Source organism: Choloepus didactylus, chromosome 4, assembly GCF_015220235.1.
Source record: "Choloepus didactylus isolate mChoDid1 chromosome 4, mChoDid1.pri, whole genome shotgun sequence".
Classification (NCBI taxonomy): Eukaryota; Metazoa; Chordata; class Mammalia; order Pilosa; family Megalonychidae; genus Choloepus; species Choloepus didactylus.
This window is the reverse complement of record NC_051310.1, coordinates 8,064,375-8,084,809: the sequence shown is the minus strand read 5'-3', so window position 1 is coordinate 8,084,809 and position 20,435 is coordinate 8,064,375. Positions and strand designations below refer to the sequence as shown.

The 20,435-nt window shown below is 41.2% G+C and overlaps 2 protein-coding genes across 7 annotated transcripts in view; both read right to left on the bottom strand.

Annotated features, from left to right (window-relative positions):
* Window positions 1-1,831, bottom strand: part of PAPOLA (poly(A) polymerase alpha) — a 67,669-nt gene extending 65,838 nt beyond the window's left edge. The window contains exon 1 of one of the 5 annotated variants that reach the window (XM_037831920.1): window positions 1,580-1,831. In XM_037831920.1, the coding sequence (XP_037687848.1) occupies window positions 1,580-1,587 (8 nt within the window). In that variant the 5' untranslated portion in view covers window positions 1,588-1,831. The remainder of the gene's footprint in view (window positions 1-1,579) is intronic. The other 4 variants (XM_037831919.1, XM_037831917.1, XM_037831918.1 and 1 more) reach the window with 4 other exon arrangements.
* An 11,907-nt stretch (window positions 1,832-13,738) lies between these two features.
* AK7 (adenylate kinase 7) overlaps window positions 13,739-20,435 on the bottom strand; it is an 89,563-nt gene continuing 82,866 nt past the window's right edge. For both annotated transcript variants that reach the window (XM_037831914.1, XM_037831915.1), the window contains 3 exons: window positions 19,073-19,293; window positions 15,839-15,997; window positions 13,739-15,008 (listed from right to left, as the gene is read on the bottom strand). In XM_037831914.1, the coding sequence (XP_037687842.1) occupies window positions 14,970-15,008; window positions 15,839-15,997; window positions 19,073-19,293 (419 nt within the window). In that variant the 3' untranslated portion in view covers window positions 13,739-14,969. The remainder of the gene's footprint in view (window positions 15,009-15,838; window positions 15,998-19,072; window positions 19,294-20,435) is intronic.

The window sequence follows — 20,435 nt, the reverse complement described above, 5'->3', positions numbered from 1 at the left end:
ATGAGCTAACAAAGAAGTCACATGGCATTACTGCAAACATTTAGGGTTTTTTTTTTAATTGCTGCTGAACTGAAAAAAGCCACAAAAATCTTGCCGACATGGGTTCTTCCACTGCCTCTTTTAACCATTCCATATCAATTTACCAAGACCCTGAAGATCCTAAGATTTTAGATTTATCTCTTTAATTAACAATATTAATAAACTAATATTCTCATTGAAAAAATAATTTGATAGGCCACAACAAAATGATACAGAGGGGTGCGAAGGAGCATGAAATCCCTTTTAAAATTATTCTGTAAAGTGTCCTAGATGTCATTCTTAAAGCCTGTGTCAAAAGTTAGAGCCTCACCTGTAAAGAGACTGGCACATACACAGACACATAATGGGTAGTATTTGCAACAACAAAAAATCGTCTTTGTTAAAAAACAAAAACAAATAACCTGTGCTTAGTTAGGTGCCTGGAAACCATAAAATCCTTATCTTGGATTTAATTTAGGCAAACATTCGAGTGTCAATTATATGCTTCATTTTGGGACTTACAAAGGGGGGAAAAAAAACTCGGTCTCTCTCAAAAGGGCATTCTTTAACACTTCAATCTTCAAAAATGGAAGAAATGCAGTCTCACTATTTAGGCCTCTACAATGCTGCATATACGCAAAAAAAACAGCTTAATCTTTTGATCTAAACAGTGACCTCTCAAATTACATCTTATTCTCAAAAAAGAATTTTTAAAAGAGGATAAACAAAACAAAACAAAAACCCTCTAAAGGAAAGACAGTATAAGATATAAACCTAATGGGATGAGAGGCATAAATGGACTCGTTTTAAGCCTGCAGTCAGAAAAACAGAAACTATCAGTAGAGACGGAGGGAGAAGGAAGCCGAATGTAATCAAGTTACCTTTCTCAAAACAAAATTGGGAGAGCAATACATAACCTAACCTGTTAGAGAGGAGGGCACTCTGTAAAGTACCTCCTTATCTGACAGTGCAAGCAAGGGCCGGGAGTGGGGTAGGACCGCAGCTCAAATAACGGGGCTCAGACGCCCAAAACAAGGTTTTTAACTCGTGCTCTGCAAGATTTCAGGCTTGAAAGTGAGTTAACTCTGGAGCAAGATTTGGGTATCCTGGAAACGGGAGGAAGAGAGGGACGCAGTGGAGGTGGACAAGGAAACAGAAGCACTGAAATGGACCCGAGACGCCGAGGGCGAGCTCGAAGCCTGTACGCGGATCCCGCGAGGAGCAAGACCCTCTTTCGACGCCGCCGGGCATTGTATTTTCGAACAGGGCGAAACAGCAAGAACAGTAGGGTCAGATGTTCCTTCGGCACTAATGGGCAGGATATCGGCCCGACGGCTGTCTGACCCAGCCAGGAAGGAGTGTGGGGAAGCGGGAACCGAGCAGAAAGGGAAGTGCGGCGGCGAATAGGTGAAGAACAGGAAAGGCCCAAGTCCCGCCTGCCTGCCTCTCCCACCGGGGTGAGGGCCCGGCTCGCGCGCCACCCTCCTCTCCCCCTACCCCCAGCCCGGCGCCCCCAAGGCCCAGCCGGCGTGCGAGAGAAAACAGAATACAAATCACTTACAACGGCATCGTCTCCTGCGCCGGCACCGCCCAGTCACTTCCCCCCCGCAACCGCCGCTGCTGCCGCCCTGGGCATAATCCACTGAGGCGGGAGGGAGGGGGACGCCTGCCTCAGCCCTGGGTCCAACCCCACTCCCGCGCCCGCGCCCGCCGCTTTAAGCGCTTCTCCTCCTTCCCCTTCGTCCTAACATGGCGCCCGAGCGCTACCACAGCAACGTTCTAGAACGCTGACGTCGCCACGCACGCCCTGCGCGCGCCTGCGCACCAGCCGCCCGGCGCCGCGAAGCCTCACGGGAAGGGTAGTTCCAAAGGGAGCCGGCCGGCCGGCTTTTGCCTCCCAAATCCTCTCACGCTTCCGCGACGGGTGTCATGGTGAAGGGTGGTGAGCCGTGGAGGTGGTCCTGGATTGCAGGGTTGACTCTCAGGTGGGGACGGCGCAGCCCAGGCGGCCCGGGCCCGCGAGGCGCCGCTTCTAGAGCATTGTGAGGTCCCGCCGTTCTCGCTGCACGAGGTTGCTGTAGCCGTTCTGTCCCTGGAACGGCATCTGGGGAGGCGCTCCGCAGGCGCTGGAGCTCCCACACGTGCACCTGTGTCCCAGCCCCGGAGCGCGGGGCCGCTTGGGTCATGGTCTAGACCCGCTCACCACCTCGAGTTATAACGAATTGCCAAACCTCTACGTTTCTCTGCAAAATGGAAGTAATACCTATTTCATTGGGTATTACGGTGACGGCTTAGTGGGATAATGCAAGAGAAGTGTTTAGCACAGGGCCTGGTACAAAGGGTGCAAAAATAAAAAAAAATTTAAAAAATGCTAATAGGAGCCCTCTCCCTCGCGCCCTGTCTAGACCGCGATCCACCCAGACCGAGCTTTTTTGGTCGGTTTTGTCTACTAATACATTTCTGGTGCCTGCACGCAGGCACTCGAGAAATCTTGGTTGTATGAATAAAATTAGCGGGGTTGGGCTATCGTAACGAATCGTAAACACGAGCCAGTTTTACTTTTTATCAAACAGTGCACTGGAACTTACAAAGTTGTCGTTTCGCGGAAACATCGGTGGCGGTTAACCCTTTGGATTTTAGCAATAGTTGTTTGGGCCACGGTTTCCCTGAGGCGGTATTATCCAACCCTAATCTCTCTGGGAGGTGGGGGTGGGAACCTGGGGATGTACATGTTTACTTAGCTCTACCTCCCCCGCCGCAACAAAAATTTGAAAACTGCCTAAGGCAGAAAGATTGCATTCTGACCTTTCTTCCCTCTTCGAATTAGAATGCCTTCTAAAATGTGTCAGACCCAAAGTTAATGGGGAAGAGAATGAAGCAATATGGAAAAGTTACCTTAGCCCGACAAAGTTCAAAATTCATGAAATATGTTAGTGTGCACTTGTAATTCTCTGGAAACTTGACTGAAGATTGCCCTTTTTTCACCGAACATCTCTTCAGACTTTTCGTTCTAATGGCTCAGAATGGTAGAAACGAGATCAAAACCTGCTCTGTACGATACAGCGACCATTTGCCACATGGGTGTTGAGCACTTGAAATGAGACTAATCCATATAAGATGTGCTGTAAAGTGCAAAATACATGGATTTTGAAGATCCTAGTATGAAAAAAAGAATGTGAAATACCTTGTTAATACTATTTTATATAGATTATATATTGAAATAATATTTTGGGCATATTGAGTTAAAGAAAATATATTAAAATTAATCATAACTGTTCCTTTTTACTTTTTTGTGTGTGGATGCTAGAAAAGTGTTCATTGCTGATGTGGCTCTCATTTCTGTTGAACAGCACTGATCTGGATACAGCACTAGATTTGATTCTCAGTTCTTCCTCTTATTTCCTTACCCTTGTCAAGAAAGCTTTGGTTGGGGGCTCAGTAGCAGGTCTGTCCTTAACAGTTGAAAATGTAAAACCCAGAGAAATCAATAAAATTGTCGTAGTCTTAAAATAACTTGCTCAAAAAGATAGGCACTGATGATGAATTAAAGAATGGGAACTTCTTGAATTCATGGCTGTCCTCTGCCTGGCATCTCAAAAGGCAATGAAGACAGGTGTTAAGCCTCTTGCTTTCAGTCAGTACGTTGCCTCACAGCCTTTTTGTTTCGACCTTCCACGGAATTAGAGCCAAATAGCACAATGAATGAATATCTGTTCAGGGCTAGAAGGTGCTAGGTACGATGCTTCTCTTGAAGATTTTTAAAAGGAACTCTCCTTGGTAATGGAGTCAAGGTAGACTTCACAATAGGTGACTTTAGAAGTGTCCTGATAAAAAAGTTAGGGTTTACTAAGTAGACAGAAGGGCATATCAGTAGCGAAACAATGAGAGAAAAAAATAGAAACGCACAAATAATTTCAAGTTTGTTTGGAGAAAGGGAGACTTTTGAAGTGATTAGACCACAAAGTTTGTTATGGGCAGTGGTGGAAATGAAGGCAAAAAGTTAAGTGACTTGAGGCAGAAAACAAGAAACCTTCATTTAACAAACGGTTATTGCATGCCTGCTGTGCACCATCTTTATGCTAAGCTTTAGGGGGAAGGGGAATTACTTTCCACTCTGAAAAATACAGTCAATATCCCTGACCCCCATGGAGCTTACATTCAAAGAGGAGGAGATGGCAGATAACAAACTCATAAACAGATAGACTAGGGAATTACAATGAAGCCATGAATAAAATAAACTAGGTGATAGAATTTAAGAAGTCAACTGAGATAGGGTGGTCAGACAACAGAAGGCCTTTCAGAAGAGCTGATTATATTTTGATATTTTGGAAAGATCACTCTGATAGGGTAGGGAATGAATTTGAGCCAAAGAGATTTCAAAACTGGAAGATAGGTCAGAAGGCTTGTGCCATAGTTCAGGTAAGAGATGATGAGGCTTGAAAAAAAGAAGGGACCAATTTGGGAGATATTTGGGAGATGCAGTTAATCATGGATGTAAGAGGTGATGGAGAGGAAGGAGCCAAGGCTGATGTGAGAATAGTTTGATATGTGTCAGTTTTGAAATGCCTGTGGACCTTTAGAAGGAAATATCGGGGTGGAAAATATGCTTCAGGAGCTGAGAAGCAAAGCAAAGGAAAAGTATTTTCAACTCTGAAAGCAAGAATCGTGTCTTGGAATCAAGTTTCAGTTCTGGAAGGACCTTATCTACACCCAGTGACTAGAATCTAATCCAACTCAAATTTCGCAAATAGGTAATGACCACAAGGTGTTCGCATATCCCCAACATTTAGAACCAGTTCAGGACAAGGAACAGTGGAGAGTGACAAAGTCAAGGACCAGCATTCTCTGCTAATTGCTACCCTTGGCCTGCCTGTTCTCAGAGCCCCTGCCCCTACCTCCTTCCAGTTGCTGCCTGTCTTCACTGCTCCATTCCCCATCCCTGTAGCAGTCTCTCTACCCCATGGCCGGTTTTCTTCCAGCTGCTGAGTCTTGGATTTTCTTCCTGCTGCTGAGGATGGGGAAGATACGCTCTATTGTTACCTTAAGGAGCATTCAGATTGCATTTTCCACAGAACAGTACTATAAATCGAGAACTCCAAAACTGGTTCATGGAGTATTCATATTTTTTTGGTGTATTCAAACCAAAAAAATGCACAGAAATGTTTCCATATTGGGAACTGCCTTGATTATGTTTTGGAGTCATTTAAGATGTGATAATTGAGGATGTTGTGTGACACAGAGATCTTTACTTCAATGATAAACCATGATGATTAACTTGGCCACTAGTGGTACATACTTTTTAAAAATATAATAAAAAATCAAATTTACAAGAGTTACTAAAGTAAAAATAAGGCCATAAATACTTTCATCTAATGAATACGGTACACTTGAGATGTCCTTTCATTAAATTCTCATACTCTTTTAGATGTTTATTAATTTGTTATATTTGAAGAAGGGGGGGTCTTATCATTTGCATGAAAGAAAGAACCACAATACCATGGTGATTAGAACTGACCCCAAACCTGTGTCCTCCCTCCTGCCCCAGTCTCTGCCTCTCAGTCAATGGCAAAATCAGCTTCAAGTGCTCAAGCCCAAATAAGGCAGTATCCTTGATTCCTTCCTTTCCCTCTCCTCATATCCAACCCATCATCAAGTCCTACTGATTCTACCTCCAAAATCCATTGTAAATGCATTCTCACCTCTCCATCTCCTCTACCACCACCCTAGTCTTCACCTCCGTCTTTTCCAGCTTAGATAGCTGCAGCGGCTTCCATACTCTTGTCTGGATTCCATTCTTCCTTTTCTCCAAGTCATTCTCCATACAGCAACTACACTTTTAAAACCTACTTCAGATTAAATCACTCCCCTTCATAAAACCCAGTTAAATGGCTTGTCATTACTCTTCGAATAAAACCAAACTTTACAATGTTTTACAAGTCCCTGCATGATCCAGCTCTTGATTTTCTCTCCAATCTGATCTCAAACTTATACCCTTTCCTGTCTGTGCTTCAGCCCCACTGGCCTCCTTTCTTTTCCTTATACATGCCAGGCTCCTTTTCACCTCAGAGACTTCATTCTTGCTGCCCCCATCTGCAACATTTCCCCCAGTTCTTCCTGTGGCTGGCTCATTCTCAGTAAGTCAAAGTTCAAATGTACCACCTTGTAGATGCCTTCCTGGACCAACTTGTGTAAACTTGTTTATTTGCTTTATAGCCCTATCACACATCCGTAAGTTCATTGATTTCTATTATTTATTCTGTCATTCTCATGAAAGTCTAAGTTCTGTGAAGGAGGGATCCTGTCTGCATTCTTCAACCTGCTCTAAGCCCAGATCACAAAATAGTGCCTGGCACATAGTGGCACTTAAAAGTTTCTGATCCTGAGGCAGCTAAGATGGCAGCATAGAGAGGAGTGGAAGTTAGTTAGTTCCCCTGGAACAACTAATAAGCAACCAGCAACAGCTAGTACATAATCCGGAATAACAGCGGGGGAACAAACATGACCGTCCACTCATCATACACCAACCTGTATTGGGAGAAATGCCAGAGATTGCAGCATAAAATCTGTAAGTAAGAATTGCGGATCCAAGCCGGGAGCCCCCTTCCCCCGCAGCCCAAGCTGCAAAACCTTGTGGAGCCAGAGAGCAGCTCTCTCCAAGTAAGCGAATATAGCACAGCTGAGCTCCAACTGGGGTTTTAATTAACAAATGTGGACTGCTCAATACGAATCCTCAACAAGCAGACAGCGGCTTTGGGTGAAAACTGACCTTGGAGAGCCGGAGGGTGGCCGTGGAGTAGCCCTGAAGGAGGCTTTCTGTCCCTGTTTCCGCTCAGTGGAGAAAGCCTCAGCCATTTTCAGTTCCCAGTGCTCTGACCCAGATGAGGGTGGAGATAGCACAGGGAGAGAGAGAGACCATTGAAATGCCAATGACCTCTCCCTAGGGGGTATATCTTCCCTAAGAGGAAAGGGGTGGGGCCCAGCTCTACTACCTGCCTTCCATTCAGAATCAGACCCCAGAGCCTGAGGGAAAACAGCCATGGGCCACACCTCCTTACACCAGTCTGGAGTTACAGGCTGACGGGCGCCACCTGCTGGGCAGAAAACCACAGTGACCCGAAGCCTCACAGGGTGTATCAATCTAAGATACACCCTCAGGGAACCCAGATACTGAATAGTTCTTCCTTCTGGGACCAGAGCCCATTTTGGTCTGGGTAAACCTGATTGGGGTAAGCAAGGAAACCATGCCTAGATAACAGAAAACTACAACCTACACTAAGAGAAATGAAGTTATGGCCGAGTCAAAGGAACAAACCTACACTTCAGCTGAGATACAGGAACTTAAACAACTAATACTAAGTCAATCAAAAACTTTAGGGAGGATATGGTAAAAGAGAGGGACTGTATAATGAAAACACTGGGCGTACATAAGGTAGAAATTGAAAGTTCAAGAAACCAACTGGCAGAATCTATGGAAATGAAAGGCACAACACAAGAGATGAAAGACACAATGGAAACCTACAACAGCAGATCTCAAGAGGCAAAAGGAAACACTCAGGAACTGGAGAACAAGGCACCTGAAAGCCGACACACAAAAGAACAGATCAAGAAAAGAACAGAAACATACAAGCTACATCTCCAGGAACTTGACAAAATGAAAATCAGGAATGTACGTGTCTTTGGTGTCCTCGAAGTAGAAGAGAAGGGAAAAGGGGCAGCAGCAATAATAGAGGAAATAATGAAAATTTCCCATCTCTTATGAAAGACATAAAATTATGAATCCAAGAAGCACAGCATACCCCAAACAGAATAAATCTGAATAGGCCCACGCCAAGATACTTAATAATCAGATTATCAAACATCAAAGATAAAAAGAAGATCCTGAAAACAGCAAGAGAAAAGCGATCCATCACATACAAAGGAAGCTTGATAAGAATATGTGCGGATTTCTCAGAAGAAACCATGGAGGCAGGAAGGAAGTGGTGTGATATATTCAAGATACTGAAAGAGAAAAACCACCAACCAGGAATCCTATATCCGGCAAAACTGTCCTTCAAATGTGAGGGAGAACTTAAAATATTATCAGACAAACAGACAATGACAGAGTTTGTGAACAAGATACCTGGTACACAAGAAACACTAAAGGAAGCACTATAGACATAAAGGAAAAGACAGGAGTGATAGGTCTGGAACACAATTTGGGGAGATAGTTGGGGAGATAGTAGCACAACAATGCAAGTACGTTGAACAAAGATGACTATGAGTATGGTTGAAAGAGGCAGGTTGGGACCATGTGGGACACCAGAACAAAAGACGAAGGATAAAGACTGGGACTGTGTAACTCAGGGGAACCTAGGGTCTCAACGATTGTAATAAAAGGTACAAATATGTTTTTACCTGAAGTAGAACAAATGAATGTCAGCATTGCAAGGTGATAAAAATAGGGTGGGATTGGGGGGAAAATACAATCAATGCAAACTAGAGACTAATTAATGGAAACATTGTATTATGTTTCCTTTAATATAACAAAGGCAATATACCAAAGCTAAATTCCTATGGGGGTGGGAGGGTAGATAGGGGAAGGATATGGGACTCCTGGCATTGGTGATGTTGTCTGACTCTTTATGCTACTTTAGGTTAATGCTGTTTTTCCTTTTGTTGCTTTCTAGCTGTCATGTTTTTTGGTGGTGTTGTTTTATTTATCTCTTTCCTTTTTCTTTTGTCTCTCTGCTGTCTTGGAGTCTTCCCCCTCTTTGTGGAAGAAATGGAGATGTCCTTATATAGACAGTGGCGATGGTGCTGAACACATAAATACGTGACTATACAGGGAACCAACAATTGTTTACTTAGGACGGAATGTATGGTATGTGAACAAAACCATCTTAAAAAAAGGGGTTGATGAAGAAACCTTGAGGGCACTATATTGAGTGAAATAAGATGGACACATAAAGGCAAATAGTGCAGGATCTCACTGATATGAACTAATTATAATATGTAAACTCATAGACATGAAATATAAGTTACCAGGATATAGAATGAGGCTAAAGAAGGGGGAGCAGTTGCTTATTATGAGCAGAATGTTAACAGGGTGAACTTAAACATTTGGAAATGGACAGGGGTGATGGTAGCATGTTGTGAGAATAACTAACAGTGCTGAAGGGTGTATGAAGGTAATGGAAAGGGTAAGATCAGAGCCATGCATGTCACCAGAAGGAAGATTGGACGTTAAAAGATGGGAACGTGTAAAACAGTGAATCTTGTGGTGGACAATGTCTGTGATTAACTGCACAAAAATTAGAAGTCTCTCTCACGAACTAAAACAAATGTATGACACTACAACTAGAAGTTAATAATAGAGAAGCATATAGAAAAAAATATATACCTATTGCAAACTATATGCTACAGTTAGTAGTATTTTAACATTCTTTCATCAACAGTAACAAATGTACTATACCAAAACTATGAATCAAGAATGGACAGGGGGGTGGTTAGGGATATGGGAGAATTTGAGTTTCCTTTTTTTGTCTTTATGTCTTTTCTGGAGTAATGAAAATGTTCTAAAAATTGAAAAAAAATTGTGATGGATGCACAGCTGTATGATGGTATCATGGGCAATTGATTGTACACTTTGGATCTTTGGATAGTTGTATGGTATGTGAACGATCTGTATGCAGAGCTATATGATGGTATCATGGGCAATTGATTGTATACTTTGGATCTGTGGATCGTTGTATGGTATGTGAACAATCTCTCTCTCTCTCTCTCTCTCTCTCTGTGCATATATATATATATATATATATATATATATATATATATATATATATAATGGAAAAAACAAAAAGTTTCTGATCCTTTAAAGATAACTTAGATCTGCCCAGTCTTTACATCCAGTTATTCAGAATTCAGTAATTAATCTGGCTGAATGAAAAAAAAAAAAAAAAACAGTTGGTGATCATCTTGGGCTGTAAACTCCTAGGAGGTAAAAATGCCTAACCAGTTGTTTTAATTACCCATTGACGTGTGACAACTTACCACAAACTTAGCTACTTAAAGCAACACACGCGTATTATCAAATGCCTTCTGTGGTTCAGGAATCCCAGCGTGGCTTGGCTGTGTCCTCTGCTCCAGGGTCTCCCATGAGGCTGCAGTCAAGGGGTCAGGCAGGGCTGGGGACTCATTTGAAGAATCGACTGAGGAAGGATCCTCTTCCACACTCATGTGGTTGTTCTCAGGATTTGGCACCCCAGAGCTGCTGGATTGGGAGCCTCACTGTCTCACTGGCCATGTGCTACAGGCCGCACGTGGGCCTTTCCAACATGGCAGACCGCTTCACCAAGGCATGCAAGCTAACAATGCAATAGAGAGTCTGCTTACAAGATGTAATTCATAATCTTACATAAGTGATGCTTTTCTTGTTCCATTGATTAGAAGCAAGTCATGGGTTCCACCCACACTCAAGGGGAAGGGATTACACAAGGGCACAAATACCAACAGGCAAGTATGACTGGGGGTCACATCAGTTACACCGACTTTGTACAGCACCTTATATGTACCACAGCCAAAAGCACTTTAAAGAATTTTGGTGGCATTTTGATTAATTTTGATTTTTCTAAATATATTAAAGACTCCTAATATTTTTATTTTTACAAGGGTTCAAACGATATTTTTCTTTCCTTATCTAGATCTAAGCAACTCTAGGGCTATGAACAAGTCCACATTTTAAGGAAGAGGTTTTTTATTGTTGTTTTTAACTTTAAGGACAAATACTATATTTTACTGATTTTCTAAGGTAAAGTATCAGCTCCTTTTAAAACAATTATAAAAGTACAACTTATGTGGTAAAGTGTACAAATATTAAGGCCTTTCTACTTGTCCTCCATCTCTGTAATTCTCTTTTCAGGAGTGCGAAATTTTATTTATGTGCATACCATGTAACTATCACTTAAATCAAGATATAGAAAATGTCCAGCACCCAGCAGGTTTCCTCCCAATTGATAACCCTCTGTCACCACCAAGTTATCAGTATTCTGGTCTCTATCATTATAGATTAGTTATACATATTTTTCAAGTTCACACAAATGGTATCATATGGTAGTTACTCTTGTACCAGACTTCTTTCACTCACCCTCATGCCTGTGAGATTCTTTGTGTTATTGGAGATAATAGTGGTTCATTCTTTTTTCGTTGTTTTATAGTATACCCTTATATGAAAATACTCACAATATATCTTTCTTCTGTTGATGGATAATTTGGATTGTTTCCAGTGTGGAGCTTTTATGAATTATGTTGTTCTGAACATTCTTGTACGTGTCTTCCGCTGAAGACATGATAAGGATCAACACTCTTCCCTCTTGAGGATATACCCAGGAGTGGGATTGGTGATGTGTACAACCTTATTTACCTTTAGTAAATACTCCCAAATGGTTTTCCAAAGTGGCAGTTTCAAACTATGCTCCCAACAGCAATGCATGTGAGTTTCAGTTGTTCCATGTACTTGCCAACACTTGGTAGTATCATTCCATTTAATTCCAGCCATCTGGCAAGATTGTAGTGGAATCTCATTGTGCTTTTAATTTGCATTTTCCTGATGGTTAATGATTTTCACCACATTGCTCATTTGGCAAGCCTCTTTTATGAAGTGCTTGTTCAAGTCTTCTGCCTATCTTTAAACAGGGTTGACACTCTTCTTATGGTGGAAACTTTACATATATTCTGAGTAAGTCCTCGCCATATATTTGTATTATAGATAATCGTCTCCCACTCTGAGACTTGTCTTTTCACTCTCCTGATGTTGTCTTAAGGAATATTTGCCCACCTGTGGTCATTCATGTTTTATTCTATTCTAGAAACTGCATTGTTTCAGTTTTCACTTTTAGATCTGTGATCCTTCTCAAAATAATTTTGTGTATAATGTAAAGTAGAGGTCAAGGTTATATATTTATATATTTATATATATATATATATGCACATGTATGTGTACGTATATATATTTATTTACTTATTTGATTTGCACCGTTGAAAAGACCATACTTTCCCTATTGAATTGCAGTGGCATCTTTGTTGTAAATCAGAAATTAGGTGAACATAAACGTATGGATACGTTTCTGAGTTTCTTCTGTTCCATTGTTCTTTGTGTCTATCTTAATAAACCATAGCATTACAGTAAGTTTTGATATCTGGAGTCCTCCAGGTTTGTTCTTTTTCTTTTTCTTCAAGATTGCCTTGACTATTCTGGGTCCTTTGCATTCTTTACACATTTTAGAACCAGATTGTCAATTTCCACCAAAAAAAAAAAAAAAAAAAAAGGAAAGAAGAAAGGGAAAAAATAAACCTGGTGGATTTTAATTGTTTAATTGGGATGACATTGACTCTATAGATCATTTGGGGAAAAGAAGTGATACCTTAACAATATTGAGCCTTATATACCATCAGTATGGTTTGTCCCTCCATTTATTTAGTTTTTAATCACAATCAGCAATGTTTTACAATTTCAGTGTAGGTCTTCCACATCTTTCTTAGATTATCCCCAGCTATTTTATTGTAAACAATACCAGCTCTTTTAAGTCATACAGGAACATGCCAATCTAAAATATAGGTATAGAGAAAAGACGCTTAGTAGTGACAGGTTAGCCTGGCTCAGATTTGGGCGATAAAAAAAGAGTGCCAAAGTGCTTAATTGTAAAATGGCACTTAATAGATCCAACCAGAAACATGCCAAGTCACCTTAAAGAGAGTTAATGCCCTCTCGTCAGCAAGTCCTGAAAAGAGTGGATATATTAAAAAATCCAGAGAGAGGATATGTCAAGGAGAGTGAGGACAGTCTGGCTCACCTGGCAGGCTGGGTGGGGATGGATATATCCAGCTAGAGGGGACCTTGTCCTGACTTTGTGTTTACCAAGCATTTCTGAGCATTTGGCTTATCATATAATCTACTTTGAGGAAGAGAATGTACTGGTGAAGCCAGTGCAAGTATCAGCCCACTAGACAGTTATGGTTCTCATTGTAAACAAATCAGTCCTCTGTACTAGTCTTTTAGGAGATTAGTTAACACAAGACAGCATCTCAGACCCTGCTAAGATCACCCTTCTCAAGTTGCAAGGCTGAAGGTCCATCTCTGCAGCAAATTCACGAAGATTAATGCCCACTTGGTGAGGCCTCTTGGTGACCCTCAGAGTTTCTCAGTGTCCAGTTGCAGCCATAATGGAAATGGAAATGAGTTGTGAACGTGGTCAAATGACTGGAGATTTGAATTGGTTATAAAAAGCATAAATGTATAACAAACTTCTGCTATATAGCTTCCATTAATTAATTAATTAATTAATTAATTATTGCTCCCTTAATAGGAGCCAGGTACTGTTTTAGACTCTAGAGATACAGCAAAACAAAACAAAATCCCTGCCTTTATGGAATTTACATTTCAGTGGGGGAGACAGACAGTAAATACATAGACATGTAAAGGATGATGAATGTAAGCAGAGAAGAACAGAGTGAGATATCTTAGAAAAATCTGGGGATGGGAGGGCTCTCTGTGAAGGTGATATTTAAGCTGAGCCATGGATAAAAGTGAGAGCAAGTCATGTGAATTTAGAAACAAAATGTTATATATTCATACAAGGAATATTATTCAGCAATAAAAAGGAATGAAATACTGATGCATGCTGCAACATGGATGACCCTTGAAAACATAATGCTAAGTGAAAGAAGCCAGACACAAAAGGCCACATGTTTTATGAGTCCATTTATATGAAATGTCCAGAACAGGCAAATCCATAGAAGCAGAAAGCAGATTAGTTGTTGCCAGGGGCTGGAGGGGAGTGGGGAGGAATGGGAGGGACTGATTCATGGGTACAGGATTTCTACTTGGGTTGATGAAAACCAGATCTGGAACTAGATAAGGATGGTGATTGCACGACATTGTGAATGTACTTAATGCCACTGAATTTTGTACTTTAAAATGGTTTGATGATCTTAATGATATGGAATGCTCAGGTGTGACTATGGTTTGTTAATTTTCTTTTGATATGGTAGGAGTGTATTGGAAGGAATGAAGTTATTTCAGGATATTTCCCATTGTTTTGCTTTATTTTGTTTGGAAATGTTTTTTTATTTGATAAATAATTTTAAAATTTAAAAAAAAAGGTTGCAATGGTAAGTTTTATGTTACGTGTATTTTATCCCAATAAAAAATACTGCAGTTATATATCAGATTATATTATTTAAAGGGATGAAATATATATGTCATTAAAATAAACCGAAACTAATTTCTCATTCAGTGTAAATCAAGGAATTATGGAATTTTAGAGCTGGAAGAGGCCATAGGGGTTGATGACCTATTTTATAAAGTTAGTTGTTGAAAATATTCAGCAACTTTCTAATTATACAAATGTAAAATTATTCATTCTATTACATGAATTTTTTTTTTTACCAAATAGTTTACAATTCTTTCTGACCTACTGGTTGGGATCCTGGCCCTGAACTCAAAAAAGCAAACTTGCAGAAACCAGTCATGTGACTTCTTATGACTCAACAAAGCATAAACTGTCATAATTAATTTCCATTTTTTCACCATTGGTATTGGTCCCATAACAAATCATGTAACATCATTTGCCTACATGTTAGAGAAATATATAGTTTGATTTTCTTTGTGCTATAAATTACTGTAAACATTAGTGTGCAGAATACTTAGCACTGATATAAGAGTGAAACAGTAAATCAATATTTGTCCCATGAGCTATGCAAAGTTACTTTATCAATTTCTATTTCAAACATAGTTTTAATGAACTGGCCATTCATTGTCACGTGGCTTTTTATAATGATTCTAATTAATAGAATATTTGTTTGCAGAAAATATTTTTTCTAAAAACTGGAAAAAGGTTTTTAAAGTAAATTTTCAGATTACAACATTAAATTTATCTCTGGCTCTGTAAAGGTATATTCATGAGATATTTAACGTTTCACTGCATTTCAGGATTGTTCTTGAAGAGAAACTCTGCCTGCAATTGAAAACAAGAAAAAAGACAAGTCAATAATTTACATAAACTACAAGATATTTATTATTAGTCCTATATTCTTACTATCAGTGTTTAGACATTTAAAAATAAAGGTACATAAACTTTTAATTTCAAATGAATAAGAAAAATCTTATTAACTATAAATGTATTAGAGGCTATTTCCCAAATAATCGACAGAAGATTTTTCTATTTCAACTGGTTTCTGTTTAGATTCTTGCATATTTTATTCTCAAACTGTTAGTTTTTAAAAAGCCCACAAAACTAACTCCCCTTGAAACAAAATAAGGCTTCAGTGGCTGAGAGAATTCAAATGGAGTCAAGAGGTCACTCTGGAGGGTATTCTTATGTGCTATATAGATATCCCTTTTTAGTCTTTAGTGTGTTGAAATGGCTAGAGGGAAATACCTGAAGCTGTTGAACTGCTACCCAGTGGCCTTGATTCTGGAACACGATTGTATAACTATGTAGCTTACACAGTGTGACTGTGTGATTGTGAAAACCTTGTGGCTCATACTCCATTTATCCAGTGTATGGGCAGGTGAGTAGAAAAATAGGGACAAAAATTAAATGAAAAAATAGGGTGGGATGGGGGGGGGATGGTATGTTTTAGGTGTTCTATTTTACTTTTATTTTTATTTTTTGTGAAGTAAGGAAAATGTTCAAAAAATGATTCTGGTGATGAATGCACAACTATATGATGGTATTGTGAATAACTGTACGCTGTGGATGATTATAAGGTATGTGAATATATCTCAATAAAACTGTATTAAAACAAAACAAAACAAACAAACAAAGACAACTAAATCTCTTACCAGAAAATCAACGGGGTCTTCTGGTCTGACCTTGCAACATTCATTCAGACCCTGCATAAGAGTTGGCATGACGTAGGTCATTAAATAGTTCCTCAGGGGAATAGATTGGGCCTCCAGTAGTTCTCTCTCTTCTCTTTTCACTTCCTCTAGTCTTTTATTCTACAAATACATTTGGGGAGTGGGGGTGTGAATATACAGTCAAAAAGAGGAGAATGTTTTTACACAACTCACCCCACAGTACATTATAAATAAATACCATTAGCAATGTTCACCACGTTATGATGAAGGTGACATCTCCAATCAGCAGAGAAAAGACGTAAATGGTGTTATGACAATGGGCTAGCCATTTAGAAAATACTAACTAGATTTTGACCTCACACCTTAAGCCAAAATAATTTCTGTTACCCAGACGTTACCAAGTTAAAAAAAAGAAAGAAAAAATAAAAAGGAAATCATAAAAGTGCTGCTAGGAAGTTGGGAGGGTGTGGGTGTAGCGGGCATGTGTTATTCCTTGCCAGCGTATAGCACCCCCTCTCTCATGGAAACAGTAATTATAGATTTCCTTTGAGAAACCACCCCTCCCCTCTCAGTCTAGAGGTTTGGGTGAGCCTTAAGCCCCCTAGCCGTGGACATTAGTCAAGGAAGAGTACATCAGGTGGAGACCAAGAGAGAAGCCACCCAGGGAAGGCAGAGCAGAGAGGGGGTCCCTGATCCTTGTGACATCATTTTTGAGCTTCTGTATCAAGCCTCACCTGAAGCCAGTCCAACCCCTGAACTTTTTTGTTCAGGTAAATTCATAAGTTCAGTTTATGTCTAAGCCATTTGAAGTTTGCCTTTCTGTCACTTGTAGGATAACGAGTCCTGACATATTTTTTGGTTTGGAAGGAGGCTTTTCCAAGCAAGACAGCAAACCCAGAAATCACCATGGGAAAAAGATCAATGGATTTGACTACATGTAAACGAAAAGCTTTTGTGTGGCTAAAAAGACAACACACCATAAATAATATTAAAAGATAAACTATGAACTGAGAAAAACTATTTGCAACGCATCATTAAAAAAAACACACACACAAAAACTAGGGTGTTGTAAAGATACTATTTGACAAGCACTGTTCTGCCTATTTATTTGATACATATTAACTACTTAATCATTACAATGACTGTATGAAATAGGTAGCATGAGTTAGTTGGTACTATCCCATTTCACACCTGGAGAAAACCTGCACACGGAGAATAACTTGCTCCGGGCCACATACCTAGAGAGTGGAGCGGAATTTGAATTCACACATCACAATTCAGGAGACTGATTGGGGCTCTTATTGTTTCTATTTCACTACCTTATCAGGAGTTCTTCCCGTAATAATAAAGGACAGACAGCCCCAAAATGTGCAGGAAATAGAAATAGAAATGCCTGGCAAACAGGAAGAGTTGTTAAACTGGCGATCAAAGAAATGAACACGAAAACAATGAGATTGGGTTTCGTTTATCAGATTGGCATGTGTGAGCAACATTGAGAAAGCAGGGTTGGCAAAGATATAGAGAAACAGGCACTGTTAAACGGTGTGTGAACTGATTTACACTTGCCGGAGGGTAGTTTAGAAATATGACCCAGCAACCCCTAGGAATTTATGACTAGATACCCAAAGATGAGTGCGTAAGGGCTGTCCTGGCTGAGCACCTGGCACGTGCCAGGCACTGCTCTAGGAACTGGAAACACTAATGAACAATACAGACAAACATTCCTGTCTTCATGTAACATAAATTCTGCGCAGAGAAAAGATAGAAGACAAGATAAATATATAAAATACACAGTAAGTCAGAATAAGTGCAGAGAGAACTATTTTATAAAAGGAGTGATGACATGCTGTGTGGAGGGGCAGGGATTGAAATTATACATACATGGGTCAGAAAAGTCCTCGCTGGAAAGACGCCTTTTCATGAAGACTCAAGCCGGTGAGAAAGTTAGTCATGCAGATGGTGAGAAGGAGATCCTTGGGGCATTGTGGAAACGGGGACACTGGGAGCGGCCAGGTCACAAAGGACCTCTTGGACCACGGTCCGGAGTTTGGACTTTTGTCTACAGGTGCTGGGCAGCCTGTAAAGAGTTTTCAGCGGAGAATGGCCGGGGTGGCTCGGCACCTGAGAAGGATCGCCAGGCAGCAGCGTGGCAGCAGACTGGAGATGGGCAGGGGTGGAGTTGGGGAAGCCAGTGAGAGAATCCACCACATAATTCTGGCAAGAAACAAAGATGACCCTGACTGGGAGAAGAGGACAGCTGAGGACAGCCGGGTCTGCGTGCCACTTTAGGAAGCAGAATAGGGAAGACTCGATGATGTGGGGGGTGAGTAGGGGTGGGATAAGGCTGACCATCCTGGTTAGTTGGGTAAATGGAGGAAAATCAAAATAACTACCTCATGATAAAATTGTATAGAGAAAGCCCTGGGCCCACTCAGAGCCCTCCTCCAAACCCCATGGCCTCTGTAGTTTCTTCTTCATCTTTTGAAATTTGCAATCCCCACCAAGGTAGCTGACCCAGACAGCCAATCAAGCTTTGGCCCAATTCAAAATAAAGCTCACCTGTCCACCTGCCCCTATAAGATGGACAAACCCTGGTCCAATCAGTAGGAGTCAAGCTAATTTCTTTTCTATGTCTGTAAAAATCACTTGCCATCCCTAGAACCCCGAAGCTACTTCCATTTTGTTTCCTATGCTGCAGAAAAATTTAGTGTCCCAAATAAAATGCTCCAGTCTGCAAGCTGAACTCCTATTTGTCTTTCACACTCACAAGGTTGACATGCAATAAAATGTTACACAATTACAGGGTTGCTAGTTATTGTTATCTTTATTATTAATACAGAGTAAAAAGAGCATGGGCATCATTTAAAAAATGGTAGATATTATCCCAAAAACCCACATTTTTGTTTGGGTATTTTTGTGACTTTTCTCTATAGCAGTATGGGAATTGGAACTGGCCTAACTGGCTCTGTGGCCCAATCCCCCACGTCACACACATTCACATAAACACACACTCACACAACTTACACATGAACACACTCAGTCACACACTGTCACACATGACACCTGCTGACATGGACACACTCGTAGATACACTCGCACACTGACACAGACACACACTCACATACACATAGCCACATTGCACACATTACATACACACATTCCACACACGCACACACGCACACTGTGACGGGCCCCCCCACGCTCGCACACACTCACCCACTCCTCCCAGCGTGCGATCCTCGCCGCCGTCTCCATGGCCTCGCTGTGCTCCTGCTCTGCCTCCCGGGCGGCCTCCCTGGCCAGGCGCTCCTCCGCGGCGCGGCGCTCCTCCTCTGCCTTTTCTTCGTCTGTTAAACCATAATTCCGGGGCTCCCCAATCTCCTTGATTAGCTGTTTGATGGCAAGTCTGTTCTGAGCATCTTCAAGTCTTCCTACATCTTTAAAAATACCAAGAGAGAGATCGACACGTGTTCACATTCTAGGCCTGCCTGAAGTTGGGAAAATTCCTTACGTTTATTGCGATCAACTTGATATTTATGTTAACGACCACACAGAGGGTTCCTTTTCTAGGGGGCAAGACCATTCAGAATTTCTTTCCTCACTGGCAGACATCAGACCAATGTCTGGGAGCTAAAGGTAGGGAGATTTGGGCTGGAGCCTGTGAGGAAGAAAAGTTCTAACAGTCAAAACCGGGCACGTGGCCGGATAGGGGAATGGACTGCCTTAAAAGTCGTGAGTTCTCCATCCCTGGAAGTGAGGCAGGGTTCGAATTAGGGCAGTGGCTGGCTGATGAGCAAAGGGTGAATTCTAAGAAGTGATCAGGCGTCAAGGAGAAGACGTCTGAGAAGAACAGCAGTAAAAAGCGCGAGGGGCCAACGGACCCCACCTGAGTGAGTTATCTATGATCAGGCATCAACAGGAGGAAGAAGGGGAGGGTAGCAAAATAGTTAATAAAAATTACAGAAGGAACAAAAAACTCTAAAAGCAACAATCCCTTCCCACAGTGTCGCAGGCCTCTCGCCTTCGCGTTGCAAGAGTGCCCACATGTTGCTCTTGCGTGCGTACTTAATAAACTTTCTACCTCCCTGCTCCATCTGTGCTGTGCCCTTGAATTCCTTCTCACAGTGCAGTCAGGAGCCTCGGAATTCAACACTAGCAACAGAAGTATTCAAGCCCAGACTTACACACTTCTGTCAGAGTTTTCTGCACTTGTTGGGGACACTTCTATCAAGTTTCTCCTGCTTTCAGTTTCTGAGAACAAATTATTCTGGGATTCTTTTCCATTCATAAAAATTTTATTTCAGTTAGTCAGTTAATCCCTAAGGTAGTAAACTCAATGACATTCCCTTGTGTATGCTTAGAAGGTGTCTAGAGAAAGAGGAGCAGTGAACACATTTTGGTTCTGATGCCCTCCGGACTTTCCTGTGGGTAGCTGCTCCCTCCAGCCCCATCCACCGTCCCCACGGCCCCCTCCCCATATTTGTAGTGTGTGACCTTCACCTAAACTGGAGGCTGGGTGATAAACATTGGAAGAGGGGTGGAGCAAGGCCTTTGCAATTTGTTGGTGTGGGGAAGCAGG